The sequence below is a fragment of the Geotrypetes seraphini genome, chromosome 6, assembly GCF_902459505.1.
Source record: "Geotrypetes seraphini chromosome 6, aGeoSer1.1, whole genome shotgun sequence".
Lineage (NCBI taxonomy): Eukaryota > Metazoa > Chordata > Amphibia > Gymnophiona > Dermophiidae > Geotrypetes > Geotrypetes seraphini.
In genome coordinates this window covers 169,926,299-169,943,003 of record NC_047089.1, presented here as the reverse complement: position 1 = coordinate 169,943,003, position 16,705 = coordinate 169,926,299, and the positions used below count along the sequence as shown (strand labels likewise).

The window sequence follows — 16,705 nt, the reverse complement described above, 5'->3', positions numbered from 1 at the left end:
CCCCCCACCCAGGTACTCTTCTTTCTCTATCTCCCAACAACCCCCTCCCCCCCTCCCTCCAACCCCCACCCCCTCCCTCCCATGGGACGGTGTTTCTCTCTCTCTCCCCTGTTCTCCACCTACCACCTAACTTTGGGCTGGTTGGCTGCTGCAGCAAGGTAAGCCTGCTGCTGTCGGCCTGCCCTGGAAGCCGCCTCTCTGGAGCAACTTCCTGTTCCCGTGTAGGAGTGCCTATATTCAATATATTGTAAACCATTTTGGATAAATCTCTTCTTGAAAAAGATGGTTAATAAATCTGAATAAATGAATTAAATTAAAATATCACTTGCCATGCCCCAGTGGGCCATTAAGCAGCATTTGAATGTACTCTACTAGAATCAGCTTCCTAGCCTCTGCTAAGAGGGTTCATGGTAAGACAGATGAAAAGGAACTTATAAAGATCCTCTGTGTAGTGTTTGGCAGGACAAGCATGGTGAAAAGTCCTTTGCATTGATTGCACCATTTAAATTTATTTTCCAAGGCACAGAGGGAGCAAAAGAGGATAGGTTAAGCTAGTTTGGTTGAGCTATATAGTCTTCTGTACCATGCTATATGATCAAACTCATCTTTTAAGAGATCCCAAAAAAATTCTTTTTTGAGATTTCCCAACAATTTGGACTAGTCTTTATTATTTCTCTAATTACTTTTAAATAGCAAATGCTGAAGAAACGATCAACAAAAATGTAGATCGTATGCCATGGATTTGGTTGGACTTTCTTCAGAGGCCTCTGGCAAAGAATTTTCTAGACAGTAGACATCAGAGGTAGAGAATGACATGGTGACAAAATTCTTCACCGTTCCCGTCCCTGCGGATAACCGCGGGAAATAATCTCATGCCATTCTCTAGTGTCTATCTCAACCTCAGTCCTTCTACACCAGCATTCTTCAAAGCAAAGCTTGCGGGTCAGTGGTTGTGGCCAATTATACTCTGATTCTTATGTGAGCCAAGGATAATGAAGCCATTGTGACATCATTGATGAGATTGGCTCATAGGCACTGGTGGAATGAGGCATTATGACATCACAATATCTGCTCTGGATACCAGAGACTGTCATTCTGTAGTGTCTATCTCAACTTCAATCCTTCTACACCAGCATTCTTCAAAGCAAAAGCTTGCGGGTCAGTGGTTGTGCCCAATTATACTCTGATTCTTCCCTCTGTCCTTAAAGAATGACATGAAGATGGTTTCCCGCGGTTATCCGCAGGGACAGAAACGGTGATGAATTTTGTCACCGTGTCATTCTCTAATCAGAGGTAATGGGCATTGGGGAAGGCATGTTTAATAGACCTCCATATTCAATATTTTCATGTTACAAAAATATGATCATCTTCCTTTAAGTAAAAGAGAACTTTGGAAGAATGACAATGCCATGTTTTGACAGAGACAATATAAATCTTTAGAGTTTTATTGTATAATAATATACCAATTGCAATATAAATCTGCTTTACAGTTCTCTTTGTTCACAAATTCAAGGGACTGGCATTCAGTGCAATAAAATTCCATCCATTAATGTCAAAGCTGCATAAAGTACAGTCTTAAGTGGGCTTAACACACCAGTCCAATACAGTAATTTTCATTGTCTCAAAACATCAAATGGCATCCTTTGTCAAATTAAGTAGCATTTTAATGCCCTCCGTATACCAATATTAATTAAAGTGATATTTTCTGCCGAGTTTAGATTCAAGCATGAAAGGAAAAACATTTGTAATTGAAAGTATTCTTTAAATTGGCACCTGAAAAACTCAAATTCCAGTGGCATCTTTTCTCTTCTGCTTTTTATCCTAGCTAGCGGGAATTATATAAAGCAGTTCCGCAATGTTAACAGGTTTCTATCTTTGCCGTGGAAACAGGGCCATGGCTAGAGGGGCGAGGACAGTGCAGTGACACAGAAGCAGAGACTGAACTGCCAAAGACAGAACAGATCATGACAAAATGGTGTGATTGCTGTGAGTCCACTTCAGATGTGATAAATAGAAATAAAACAAAATCAAAGATAAGAAAATAAGGTGGTATCTCTTTTTTATTGGACTTAATACATTTTTGTCAAGGTTTTGAAGGTAGAACCTTCTTCTGCAGGTAAAGTATTAAGGAAAAGGTGACTATATAAAAACATATTTATTTATATACCACTTATATCCTAAGTGGTTTACATTCAGGTACTCTATCATATTTCTCTATCTGTTCTGGTGGGTTCAAACTCTATGCAGTGTACCTGGGGCTATAAGGGGATTAAGTGACTTGCCCAGGGTCATAAGGAGCAGTGAGGGATTTGAACCCACAACCTCAGGGTGCTAAGGCTGTAGCTCTAACCACTGCGCCACACACACATACAATATCAAAATGTTCCTCACAACAATGGAAAAACTCTAGGCACATACTCATTCAACTCTTACTACCTGCCCCCCCTCCCTCGCCACTTTATTTTGGTTCTCCATATCTATCTGCACCGGTATTTGAAAGCTGTTCACCTACTTGAGTTCTTCTTGTCTTATCATATCATAATTGTATTTGACTCTGACCTTGTCATGATCCCACGTTATTTGTACTTGTATCCTTATCTCTTATGTATGATCTTCTGCTTAATTCCTGTAAGATGCATCAAACTTCAAGTGTATTGCGGTATACAAATATATATAAATATAACATAACATAAAATTTTAAGTGAAACATGAAAATTGGTCCAATGACAGTCTTGAGGGAAAGGGAGAGGTGAATGAATAATCAGAATGCAACAAAGCAGTATAATGTTATGATTTATAATGTGTTAGATACTACAAATCCTTCTTAAGTCCTCTCAGCTGGGTGTCAAAATAAATCTGGAAACAGATGTTACATTTATTGATCCCATACCATGAGGAGCGAGGAATTTGAACCCTAAAGATAGCATGGAATACCTACCCCATCTTCTGATAAGGGTTTGGATATAATCAACTCGACTCGACTCACTCCAGTTTTTGCAAACCTCAAGAGCAGTTATTTTCATAGAAGATTAAGATTTGTCCTAGTACTTCCCCAAAATTTTTTCAGTGGTATCTAAACATTCCTGACTAACAGACAAAAACATTGCTGAGGAAAAATGTCAAGTTTTGGCCTTTCACTCCATTGTTTCCATCTGGGTTCAGGATCAACTCAAATCAACAAGAAACCGAATTCTAAAATGCCTCCAGATGTAATATTTTAGTCTTAGATTCAAGCAAAGCTCCTCACCACACCTAACATACATGTTAGACATACTACTATAGTACAGTTTGTAAATATATTTTCTTTAAATATTTGAGTCTTGTAATTCATCTAACTTTCAATTTGTTTCATGGCATAGAAACTATGGACAACATTTTTAATAGATAAATGCCCTTTATAACCAGAGAAAATTCTGATTCCACATGTACACTTCTAGAGATGACATGAAATCTATTTGAATTAATGCCATTGCCATTGAGTGTTTTGCCAAATACCATATATATATATATATATATATCTATATTTTTTTTAAAAATTAATTAATTAATTGATTTTAATTGATTTTAGTTTGTATGATTGTTTACTTATTTGGTTGGCTAACTTTACTTTTATGTATAAATTGTAAGCCGGTATGACCTATTGCACTAGCGGAATATCAAGTGAACAATAATCATAAACATATTTACCTTAATTTATATACCTCCCCTCTCCTTTTACGATAATCACCTTTGTAAACATAACATAAGAATAGCCTTACTGGGTCAGACCAATGGTCCATCAAGCCCAGTAGCCCATTCTCACGGTGGCCAATCCAGGTCACTAGTACTTGGCCAAAACCCAAGAAGTAGCAATATTCTATGCTACCGATCCAGGGCAAGCAGTGGGTGTTCCCCCCCCCCATGTCTTTCTCAATAACAGACTATGGACTTTTCCTCCAGGAACTTGTCCAAACCTTTCTTAAAACCAGCTACACTATCCACTCTTACCAGAACCTCTGGCACAGTGTCCATCCTAATACTCTGAACACATCAAAATATATCAAAATAGATAGGAGGTATAGAAATATTCAAAATTCTCTCAATAGGATACAATATGTCATAGAAAACAAGGTTGTATCAAAACACTTTAGACCTTCAACTACTACCTGCAGGCCACTCCAATTCCAGTTCAATAATATATAAATATGCTTTATAATATTCTTCTCTTGTTATATATATATATATATATATATATATATATATATTTTAAAGTTTTGTTTAATACTTTTTCATTGATCATTGACTGGAAAGGGATCATGGGGCCTCTTATAGCGCACAGCTATTCCAGTTCCCACTTCACCGATTCTGATCTTTTTAAATCTCTCCCCGCTCCCATAAAGTACAATCTGCAGCAGGATCGGTGAAGTGGGTGCTGGAATAGCTGTGTGCTAAAAAACATTTTGGGCCCGATATTCAGCCTCTAGCAGGCAGTGCTTTGACTGCCTACTGTTGGATATTCAATGCTGGGCCATTTCTGGCAACTGGCATTGAATATCTGGTTTCACGCAATTAGGCCGATATTCAACGCTAACTGGCTAAGTGCATGGAGCTTAAATTTAGGCCTGCTATTTATGTGGTCGATTTTAACCGCTAAACATAGTTGGTTTAGTGCTGAATATCTGCCCCTAGCTGACTATGCCGAGCGATATAGTCAGTTAGAGGCTAGAGCAGTGTTTCACAAACTGCGTGTCACAACACAGTGGTGTGCGCCAAAGAGATTCCAGAATTTTATTTTACTTTTAAAAATTCCCTAGAGTATACACTAGAATAGATGACATATATGTTGCGCACTCAAGAATCTGTCAATGTTATGAGTGTGCGTCAGGATACAACCAGCCAGACAAGCATCATTCTTTGACGTGACTGGTCTTTGAAAACTAGCAGCCAGAAATTTTAGTTTTATTTTTATTGAGCAACAAAGCAATCAAGGCTTTGTTACCATTTGGATCTTCTTATCTTTGCGAACTTGGATTTTCAGCTCTGACAAATTAAATTTTAAAAAAAAGAGAACGACTGCAGATGGTGGATGATGAAATGCGTGTTTGCTTATCGACTATCAAGCCATGTTTTGCACTCAAAAACAAGCATATCTATCGCATTGATTAGCAATTCTATTCTATCTACTTTAGTTTCACCATTATTACAATTACCCATAAATAGCTTATAGAACTTAAAATAATTCTCAAATTTAATTTAAAAAAATAATAATAATTTTTTGTTGGTTTTGCAATTTTATAAATTCAATTATAATGTATGGTGAAAAGCATTTGCTCCGTTTAGTGTTCCAGAGCTTAAAAAAAGTTTGAGACACTGGGCTGGAGGCTAGCCGCTAACCACAAATATTCAACAGAAGATACCGTAGTTGTGTATCTCCCACTGAATATCTGTGGTTATGTGCTGAAATGCTATATAACAGGAATCTCAAAGTCCCTCCAGTCGGGTTTTCAGGATTTCCCCAATGAATATGCATTGAAGTAGTGCATGCACATAGATCTCATGCATATTCATTGGGGAAATCCTGAAAACCCGACTGGATTGCGGCCCTCAAGGAGGGACTTTGAGACCTCTGCTATATAACTAGCCAGGAGCCATTCCTGGCTAATTAAATAGTTTTGCACAGCAGTCAGTTTATTTTTTTGGCTGGGAGGGGGCTGTGTCTGAGGGTGGAGAGTTCATGCATCTGCACTACCGTATTTTCACGCATATAACGCGCGCGTTATACGCGTTTTTACCTACCGCGCATACCCCTCGCGCGTTATACGCGTGAGCGCGGTATACAAAAGTTTTTCTACATAGTTCCCACCCCGCCCGATGCCCGATTCACCCCCCCCAGCAGGACCGCTCGCACCCCCACCCCGAACGACCGCTCGCACGCGCTCCCACCCGCACCCGCTATCGGAGCAAGAGGGAGCCCAAGCCCTCTTGCCCGGCCGACTCCCCGACAATATCGGGCCAGGAGGGAGCCCAAACCCTCCTGGCCACGGCGACCCCCTACCCCCACCCCGCACTACATTACGGGCAGGAAGGATCCCAGGCCCTCCTGCCCTCGACGCAAACCCCCCTCCCTCCCTCCAACGACCGCCCCCCCCAAGAACCTCCGACCGCCCCCCCAGCCGACCCGCGACCCCCCTGGCCGACCCCCACGACACCCCCACCCCCCTTCCCCGTACCTTTGCTAGTTGGCCGGACAGACGGGAGCCAAACCCGCCTGTCCGGCAGGCAGCCAACGACGGAATGAGGCCGGATTGGCCCATCCGTCCCAAAGCTCCGCCTACTGGTGGGGCCTAAGGCGTGTGGGCCAATCAGAATAGGCCCTGGAGCCTTAGGTCCCACCTGGGGGCGTGGCCTGAGGCACATGGGCCCAACCCGACCATGTGCCTCAGGCCGCGCCCCCAGGTGGGACCTAAGGCTCCAGGGCCTATTCTGATTGGCCCACGCGCCTTAGGCCCCACCAGTAGGTGGAGCTTTGGGACGGATGGGCCAATCCGGCCTCATTCCGTCGTTGGCTGCCTGCCGGACAGGCGGGTTTGGCTCCCGTCTGTCCGGCCAACTAGCAAAGGTACGGGGAAGGGGGGTGGGGGTGTCGTGGGGGTCGGCCAGGGGGGTCGCGGGTCGGCTGGGGGGGCGGTCGGAGGTTCTTGGGGGGGGCGGTCGTTGGAGGGAGGGAGGGGGGTTTGCGTTGAGGGCAGGAGGGCCTGGGATCCCTCCTACCCGTAATGTAGTGCGGGGTGGGGGTAGGGGGTCGCCGTGGCCAGGAGGGTTTGGGCTCCCTCCTGGCCCGATATTGTCGGAGAGTCGGCCGGGCAAGAGGGCTTGGGCTCCCCCTTGCTCCGATCGCGGGTGCGGGTGGGAGCGCGTGCGAGCGGTCGTTCGGGGTGGGGGTGCGAGCGGTCCTGCTGGGGGGGGGGGAATCGGGCGTCGGGCGGGGTGGGGGTAGGGGGTCGCCGTGGCCAGGAGGGTTTGGGCTCCCTTCTGGCCCGATATTGTCGGGGAGTCGGCGGTCCTTCGGGGTGGGGGTGCGAGTGGTCCTGCCGGGGGGGGGGGCAGGGCAGGGCGGGTAAACGGAGAGTCGGGACAGCGTACGGAGAGTCGGGGAGGGCGAAAGGAGAGTCGGGGTGGCCAGAGGAGAGTCGGGGCGGGCGAAAGGAGAGTCGGGGAGGCCAGAGGAGAGTCGGGGCGGGCGAAAGGACAGTCGGGCAGCATGCGCGTTATACCCGTGAGCGCGGTATACAAAAGTTTTTATACATAATATTGTGGTTTCTGCGCGCTATACCCGTGTGCGCGTTATACACGGGTGCGCGTTATCTGCGTGAAAATACGGTAATCAGTGCAGCCAGATTGTCGCTTACTGATTAGCACAGGATTAGCGTGGAAGACCTTATTCCCTCAATGGCTGCTTTCCCCCTGTTATTGATAGTAATTAGTTGTTACACATGTGACTGCCCTATACCCTATTCTATAACGCGTGCATTTAAATTTCATAGGGGTCCTATTAGAAACCTGCAGTAGAAAGTGACCTTGGCGTGCCTTTACGTGGGTCTTTCCCAAGCGCTAAGGCAATTTCTACCAGAAAATTAATGGCTATGCTCTAATCTTGCTATTGGTGCACAGTCATTAACAAAACTTACTAAGCTGCGATAGCGGTCCTAGCGCGCGCTTAGTGTGCGCAGAATTGCCCTGCGTGCTAGACGCTAACGCCAGCATTGAGCTGGTGTTCTAGCCACGTAGCGCGGGTTTAGCGCGTGCTAAAAACGCTATCGCAGCTTAGTGTGTGAATCCGTACCATCACCTATTTTGTAGATAATAAAAGCTCACACACTAACCCTGTGCTAATCAGTTAGCACGCGGCAACTGATTAGCGTTGAAACACCCACTCTCCTCCCCCAAACACGCCCCTTAGCCAAAAAATAAAAAATATTCATGCATGGGTAGCACACATACATTTGAAATTTACTGTGAGATGCCTCAATGAACCTCACGATAAACCCTTTTAAGCTGTGGTAAGCATGTAATGTGTTGATTACCAGTTGTCCAGGAAAACTCAGCGTGACATTATCGCGTCGATGTCTGCACATGTGCAGAGGCTCTCCAGATGTGGCCCCGAGCTCAGGGAAGGAGACACGAGGTCCATTTTGGGGGTGGGGCTTGGGATGGAATGGGGCAGAGCAGGAGCAGAACAGGGCGGGGCTGGGTGCCCACTTTTTTTTTTTTTTTTAAGAAGAAATCTGGTAACCCTAGCAATGTGCAACTTGAAAGGGGGCATGGCCATGGGAGAAGCACGGGCAGGTCAGGGGTGTTCCCAGAAATTAGGTATGATTTACATGTCCAGTTGTCACCATTTAGATACAAGGATTTATGCCCGATTTCAGCAGGTGTACTGTAAGTCTTCATGTTCAAGTTTGAGCGATGGACCTTTGATGCTTAGCACGGATCCTAATAGTGTCTAACTTTCAGTGCCACTTACCGAATCTGGCCCATAACGTTAAGATCAAACTTCAATTGTCAAAATGTAGCATTCTGCAGAAATGTACAAATGGTCTTCATCGATTCACAGCACAAGCCTGTGGCTTTCACTCCTGGACACCGTTTTGCAAACCTAAGAATCCCTTCTAATTTTTTTTTTTTTTTTACAGCCACAAGACGAAATCCTCAGGTTGGCCTCCTCCTTCGGGAACCTGGAGTTTGACACCAGCGCCACCTTATGGATGGGAGATGGCGGCAAACAGAGATGGAAGAGACTACTTCATCAGGTAAACTCAAAAGATTTACCCTGAATACAAATAGAAGCGGCTTTCTGCTCAGAGGTATGAGCATTCTGCAGTGTGCTTTTGACTTCATTTCTGTAACATTCATGCTACCATATTTGGTTCTAGCAAAGAAGATGCTGTACTTGAACCATTTGTCTCACCTTTCAATTATGAAGTTTCGCTTGTCTGTGTGGTGTCAGATATAGAAATGTGAATGTTCTGCTTAGCTGACTTTAGAGCCTACTGCAAGTAAAGATGGTTACGTGCTATGAATTGGAATTAATCCCTCGAGGAGTGGGAAGGCGAGAGGATGCTGCCTGATTAGTTTTCCATATGGTAGCAATGAGAGGGGCTAACGTCTTACGGTTTTAGCTACAGATGATAAAGACGCAAACACAATTCAGTGTCCTCCACGGTGCAGGCTTGCAGAAGGAGAAATGTTTCAGGCTTATAGCATTATCTTTTACGATGTTTGTAATCTTTTATTATGTTTATTCATATTTATGTTCATTTGTTATCATGTAATTATTTTATTGTACAGTTCTTTATTATGCTTATTATAAGTTAATACTATATTTAACATAACATCGTATTTATAAACTGTGTAACCATAAGTTCAGTGTGATTAATACTAAAAATAATAATTTAATAATAAAAATAACATTAATAACATTAATAATAAAATAATAAAATAAATTAATAATAAAAATAACATAAGAAAACGGCATGGGGCAGGGACAGAAAAAGAACTCGTTGGGAGAGGACAGGAAAATGAGTTCCCGCAGGGATGGGGAACAATTTATCCCCGTGTCATTCTCTAGTGTTAATTCCCCTCTCTCACCAACCTATAGATGTCACTGTTCAAGCTGAGTCAGTGATGGAAGCATAGTGGTAACCAGGAGTCATCCGGCAAAGCAGTTAATCTCCTGATTAATTACAATGTTGTGTACAAAATGCAGCTATCCGCCTCCTACACGCCTCAACTACCATGATCCCATCTCCCCAGCACTCCGCACTGAACACTGACTCCCAATTAGCCAACGCTGTGCATTCAAGGCCCTGGCAATAGCACACAAAATAATTTATGCCACCACCCCCTCCTACATAAAATCCAAGCTACCCATCTACATCCCCACCCGCACCCTCCGCTCAGAAACGGAGATACGCCTATGCATTCCCCCCGGAAGGTCCCTCCTCTCAGTAACCGCCCGCAAACGCTCCTACAGCCACTTCATTCCCCAACTCTGGAACCAACTCCCCCCTCAACTCAGACTACAGAACTCACTAATGACATTCCGGAAAATGGTAAAGACCCTCCTCTTCAACTAAAGGTCACCCTCGGTCTACACCCAACCCCCTTAAACCCCACCTCTACCCTTCTTTCTCCATTCTAATCTTCTGCCTAAATTTCTGTATAGTCCACTCTCAGCCTATACTCAAATAACTTGTATCTAAACTAAACTACTTATATTTAACTTACTGTTCTTAATTTGCTGTATAGTCCCTATATCTAAACTGCTGCACAGTCTCGTATGTCCAAGTATTTAAATCTACTGTATAATCTTGTATGTCCAATTCACTCCATTGTGAATGTTTACTTGTAAACCGTTCTGAGCTACTGGGAGGACGAGATAAAAATCTAAATAAATAAATAAATATGGAGAGCTATTTTTTCACATTGAGACTTAAGAAAAAGTTTTGTCAAAGATGGAATTTTTTTATGCCTATGATAGAACAAGGTCAGTTGTTTAAATATGATATGTATGGTGCTGTTGTGTGGTTTTGAGGCTTTTTCTCCACCTTGATTTATTTGATATATTGAGTCTCAAGTAGGGTTACCATCTTTAATAATGGAGAAACCTGGATGCATGGCCCCCACCTCATTCCAACCCTCTGCCCTCCCTGTTCCACCTTCAGCCCCGCTCCCAACAGCCTCCTCTCTTTTTTTTTTTTTCACAACCTCCAAGCTGCGTTGGAGGACCTCCAGTATGCGTGGATGTGTGTGACATCATCCGCGCATGTTTGTTGAAGGCGCTCCAAACGCGGCCAGTGCTCAGGGCTTTCCAAAACCCAGACAAACTATGTGTTTTAGAAATTCTGTCCTCTAAAAAGAGGACATGCCTGGGTTTTCACTGATATCTGGTAACTCTAGTTTCAAGTGATCTGCCTTCATTGGACACGCTATAACAATTATTTAGTGAGTTTGGAAATAATTCCTTAATCACCATGTTACAGAGAATCAGTGTGTCTGATAGCTCCAAAAATCAGACCTGCTCTCAAGTCTCCAGACACCTGAAGGGTTTCGGGCTAACTGAGCCCCTTATACCAAATGTTTGTTTGGAAGTTGTAAACAGGGTGTTACATTAGTAAGTGGGAACTCATGTGAAAGGTTTTATCCGAGTTCACCAGGGTTCAACACCACCAAATGCACCAACGTGCTTGGCAGACATTACCCACTCACATCATTTTAAAACACTCTGTGGGCTAATCTAAAAATGTGTAATTCATAGTGCAAAAGTTTTTTTTTAAACTGCTTTTTTTCTTTTTCTCTTTAAACTTTAAGTAAATTGTTATCAATCGCCCAAAACCCTGGTGTCTATGTAGTGTGGAGAATTAAATTTAAATAGGATTGAGATAAATAAATCAACAATGCTTTTAAATGACATTGGTGAAAAAGCTCCTGAGAAATATAAAGCCTGGTGAATTTTAAACCCTTAATAAAATGGCTGAAAAACAGGAACTTATCTGCAAACCGCTGTTTGTTATGGTGACGGGTCAGAAGCGCGCGAGGACAAAGGCGCACCGACAACTGAGCGCGGATAGGGCTTAATCGCGCCGAAGAAAACCCGTATTTTAAAGGGCTCTGATGGGGGTATGGGGGGAACCCCCCCCACTCTACTTAATAGGGATCGCGCTGCCTCATGCTGCCATGTTGGTGGGGTGTGGGGGGTGTAACCCACCTCATTATACTGAAAACTTAACTTTTTCCCTAAAAACAGGGAAAAAATTAAGTTTCCAGTATAATGAGGGGGGGTTACAACCCCCCAAAACCCCCAACAATGCCAGCGTGATCTCTATTAAGTAAAGTGGGGGGGGGGGGTTCTCCACCAACACCTCCCATCGCAGCCCTTTAAAATACGGTTTTTCTTCGGCGCGATGAAGTCCTGCGCTCAGTTGTCCGTGCTCGGTTGTCGGCGCGCCTTTGTCCTCGCGCGCTGTAGACTATGAACCGTTTGTTATATCATGCAGGGTGCCAGCTGATAGCTGTTAGAACCACTTCTCCCACAGAAAGTACTGGGGTGTTTATGGGAAGGATAGGCGAATGGCAGATGGAGGTTTTAAACTCTGAAAAAATGCCCATACATATTAACTAGCCTTTTAACATTTATTGCGCAATTCTTCTGAATCCTGACAAAAGCCAGATTGTTGTGAATCCTTGCCTCCAGAATCCTGAGCACATCTTCCAACTCCCATCTCCGCCCCAAATATTTGAACTCCAAGTAAGAACGTATTTTGCCAAAGCCGTAATCTGGCTGTGCCAATAGCAACAGCTATTAGCTGAAAGTACATATGAATAAATGGGTACCTATTTGTAGGCACCAGGAAGACACCTATTAGAAGGCTATTGTATAAAAGAAAGAAGGTGCCGACTTTCCTTTATAAAATACTGATGTAGCAGTGCAAATATGGGCATACAGTTACACTATATATGATCATATAGTTACACTTACATCAACCATTGAAATGTTGTAAATACTCACATCTAGACTGCTTAAAAAAAAAAAAGCACACAGATTATGCTATAATTTACGCATGTAACTGTGTATGCTGCCCACGCGATACCCAGATTTCACTGATTTATATGCTAAGCGTCAAACTAGAGGGGTTTAGAGGGGCATAATTGAAAGGGACGTCTAAGTCCTTTTACGTCCATCTCGCAAGTCGTCCAACGTTAAAAAGAGCCTAAGACACATTTTCGAAAGATACGTCCAACTTTTTTTTACTTTCGAAAATCATCTAATTATACGTCCTGCTGATCTGATCGTCCAAGCCGCTAAATCGTTCATCTTTAGATCACATTTCCGTCCAAGTTCAAAACACCTAGAATAAGCCCTGTTGGACGTGGGAGGGGTCTATAAAGTGATGGACTGCACACCCAGACATGCCACCTAAATAGTGGGCTACCTACAGGGCACTGCTGTGAACTTCACAAAAAGGGTGCCATGGCTTCTCCTCACTACAGCTCCCTTATAGGTGACAGTGAGCCCCCCAAACCACCTCTAGAATCCCCTAGACTCACTTATCTACCACCCCAATAGCCCTTATGGCTGCAGGAGCCACTTATATGCCAGTAAAAAAGGTTTTTGTGGGTATATAGGGGAGTGCACATGTTTAAGTATCAATGCAGTGATTACAGGGGCTTATGGGCATGTATCCTCCTCTCTATGGGTCCCTAACCCACCCCCAAGACGACTTAAGCTGCCTCTGGGCTGGATGACTAGGCTTTCCTATGCCAGACGGCCAGGTGAGGCTGAAATTTAAAGTTGTGAATAAAATTTTTATGGAGGTTGGGTGGGATTGTTGATCACTGGGGTAGTGTGTGGGGGTCTGTGTTATGTGTTTGCAGTGCTTATCTGGTGAGTGTAGGTGGGTTTTTGTGACTTAGACCATGTTTTACATGGTCTAAGTCACAACGTCCAAGTTCCGTCTAGGCTCTGTTGTTAAACCTTCGGTTATACATGCTGTACGACTAAGTCTAAGCCAGCCCACGTCCCGCCCAACACCCGCCCTTGACACGCCTCCCGAAACGCCCCATTTAGCTTTGGACTTTGAGCGGCACTATGAAGGCCTAGGTCTTTTAGAAATACGTCCAAAACCCGGTTTTATTATCAGCGCTTGGACATTTGTGAGAAATGTTCGTCGAAGTGCCGACTTAGGCCAGTTTTTGGATGTTTTTCTCTTTCGATTAAGAGCCCCATAGTTTTTAGGCACTCTTTTATAGAATAATGCATGGCCAATTTTGCACACATACGTGCATGCCGGTATTCTGGTCATTTATATTTATTCTTGGGGCCTAAATATTGGCACCCTCCTTATAGAATTGTTCTCAAAGCAGTCATTGGAAGCAAGAGTACTTTTCAAATTTGCTTGTATTTGCTATAAGATGTTAAATGGATTTGCTCCGCTATATCTCCTCTCTGATTTTGAATGGTACTGTTCGACTAGGCCTACTCGGCGTACTGGTTTATTTACTTTTCCTAATCCTAAAAATTGCTGTTTTATAAAATATTTTGATCAATCCTAGGCTTATTAAGCAGGTAAAGTTCAAGTATGGTTAGACGACCTGTGTCAACAATCTGCATCTTATTGCACCTTTAGAAAATTGGTTAAGACCTATTTGTTCAAAAAATGTGTTACTTGATTGATGACTATGTCATAGTTTCTTATTGTATTTTTCACTATTAAAATATTGTACTGCTTTTCTGTGTGCTTTGTATTATCATTGGAAGGTCCAGTCCTCTTTACTCTGTGAACTGCCTAGAACATTTTGGGTGTTGGCAGTATAGAAAAGTAGAGTTATTATTAAACAGCAGGATTTATTCAGCGGCTTTCATGGTAGCATGGAATGTTGCTACTCCTTGAATTTTGACCAGGTACTAGTGACCTGGATTGGCCACCGTGAGAACGGGCTAATGAGCTCGATGGACCATTGGTCTGACCAAGTAAGGCTATTCTTATGTTCTTAAGAAAATGAAATATGCATCAGAATGACAATAAATACAGCCCAGCAAGGATAGGGAATTATTACAATCATGGTTTGTGTATATGTATTTCTGTTTTGTATGTATGTGTTGTGCTTGTTTTTGTCTATGCAGTTCCAGTGACTATGAGGAGGAAGTTTTGGGTGTGGGACAGTTTGGAAGCAGTAGGATGAGATGTCAAGTGTAATTTTTTATTTTTTTTTTTGAGGGGGGGGTGCAGTTAGTCTGACAGAACATACAAATCAGATTTGAGACATGGTAATTTCTACTAATATTTTAGAACAGGATCTATGAATAATAATAGTAATTTTATTTCTTGTATACCACCCTGCCATTAGTTCTAGGCGGTTCACAACAGTAGATAAATACAATCATATACACATTTCTATGTGCAGAATTATACATCATGGTTAAGAAAAACAACTTAAACATGCTAGAATTAATATCTCAATTAAAAATACAACCTAATTGTAAAAAAAAAAATTATAAACACGGCATGATAACACCATTAAGAAGCTTACAGATCAACATTCTTGGTTATCAAAAAGATGAGTTTTTAATAATTTCCTAAATATAGGATAAGAATACACCTGAGCAATCAGCGGGCTTATCCAGGAATCTGCTTTCCCCACCTGATATTCTAAAGTCCTTTCAAAGAATGTTTTATAGCGACAACCCCTAGGGGTGGGGACAATAAACATGCCTGAATTCCTGGTATGCCTTTTTGATTTAAACAATTTCAGATATGATACCAAATAAGAGGGTGGTAGTCCAAAGAGGGCTTTATAACAAACTCACCTGAACTTTAAAAATACTCTGGTCCCAAACGACAGCCAGTGTAGTTTGGCATAAAAAGGACTTACATGATCATATTTTTTAAGACCAAAAATTAAACGAACGGCAGTATTTTGAACCAATCGAAGTTTTAATACAAGTTTTTTCGGTAGTCCACCTAGATAAACAGTATTGCAGTAATCTAAAGTGCCTGTTCATTTAGCAAACAAAACATCTAAAAGCCACTTTATGCCATTTTGGGAACGCTTTTCTCTTTTGAAAATGAGCCCCCATGATGAACAAGTAGAGAAAAGTGACAGATGCCTACGCAGGGTGAAACAGGGAAATAGAGGCCTAAACAGGAAGTAGGCAGAGGAATACAGTAAACCACACACATGCACAGGTTGGTGGCTCCACGAGGGTGGCAGCAGCAGCAGCCCGTGCAGAGCAGCCAACCAAAAAACTGAGCAGCAGAGCTGAGCCTCTTTTAGGATTACCAGACGTCCGGATTTACCCAGACAAGTCCTCTTTTTAGAGGACTGTCCAGGTATCCGGACGACTTTTCAAAACCCTGCACTTTGTCTGTGTATGTGTGTGTGTGTATATATATATGTGTGTGTGTGTATGTGTGTATATATATACAGTGGAATCTTGGTTTACGAGCATAATTTGTTCCAGAAGCATGCTCGTAAACCAAATTGCTCGTATATCAAAGCAGGTTTCCCCATAGGAAGTAAGGGAAACTGCTTTGATTGGTTCCACCTCCTCCCCCCCCCCTCCCAAGGCTACCGGCGCTGCTCCATTCTCCCCCCCCCTTGAGGAATCCGACGCTGTTCCAAACTCCTCCCCGTGGTCCGGTTTCCCCCCCCTGCGAACCGGCATCCTCCCCCCACTCGCGTTGCCCCCCCCCTCCACCGTGATCCTACTCCCCCCCCGAACACGTCAATGACACTTCCTTTACCCGACTTGGCATATATATATATATATATATATATATATATATATATATATATATATATATATATATACATACATATACACATAGTGGTTAGAGCTGCTTCCTTGGCTCCCTGAGGTTGCAAGCTCAATCCCATCCTGCTTCTTGTGACTCTGGGCAAGTCATTTAACACCATTTCCTCAGGCAGTGGCATAGTAAAGGAGAGGGGGTGGGGGGTGGAAATGGATCACCCCATGTGCTGCCCTGGTGGGGGTGCTGGCACCTTCCCCACTCCCCAAGCCTCCCCCAACACCTTGCTAGTGCAAGCAGCATCTCCATTCTGCTCCTCACACTGACGTCAGCTCTCCCTCTGATGTCACTTCAATCTCTTCATGGAAAAGGCAATTAATAAATAAAGAAGGCAGGGACTCCACTCCCTCCCTTCA

General features: G+C 43.3%; 1 protein-coding gene across 6 annotated transcripts in view; it reads left to right on the top strand.

Moving 5' to 3' along the window:
* FRMPD4 (FERM and PDZ domain containing 4) overlaps positions 1–16,705 on the top strand; it is a 726,784-nt gene that overhangs the window by 403,347 nt on the left and 306,732 nt on the right. For all 6 annotated transcript variants that reach the window (XM_033948887.1, XM_033948890.1, XM_033948886.1 and 3 more), the window contains exon 2: positions 8,673–8,789. In XM_033948887.1, the coding sequence (XP_033804778.1) occupies positions 8,673–8,789 (117 nt within the window). The remainder of the gene's footprint in view (positions 1–8,672; positions 8,790–16,705) is intronic.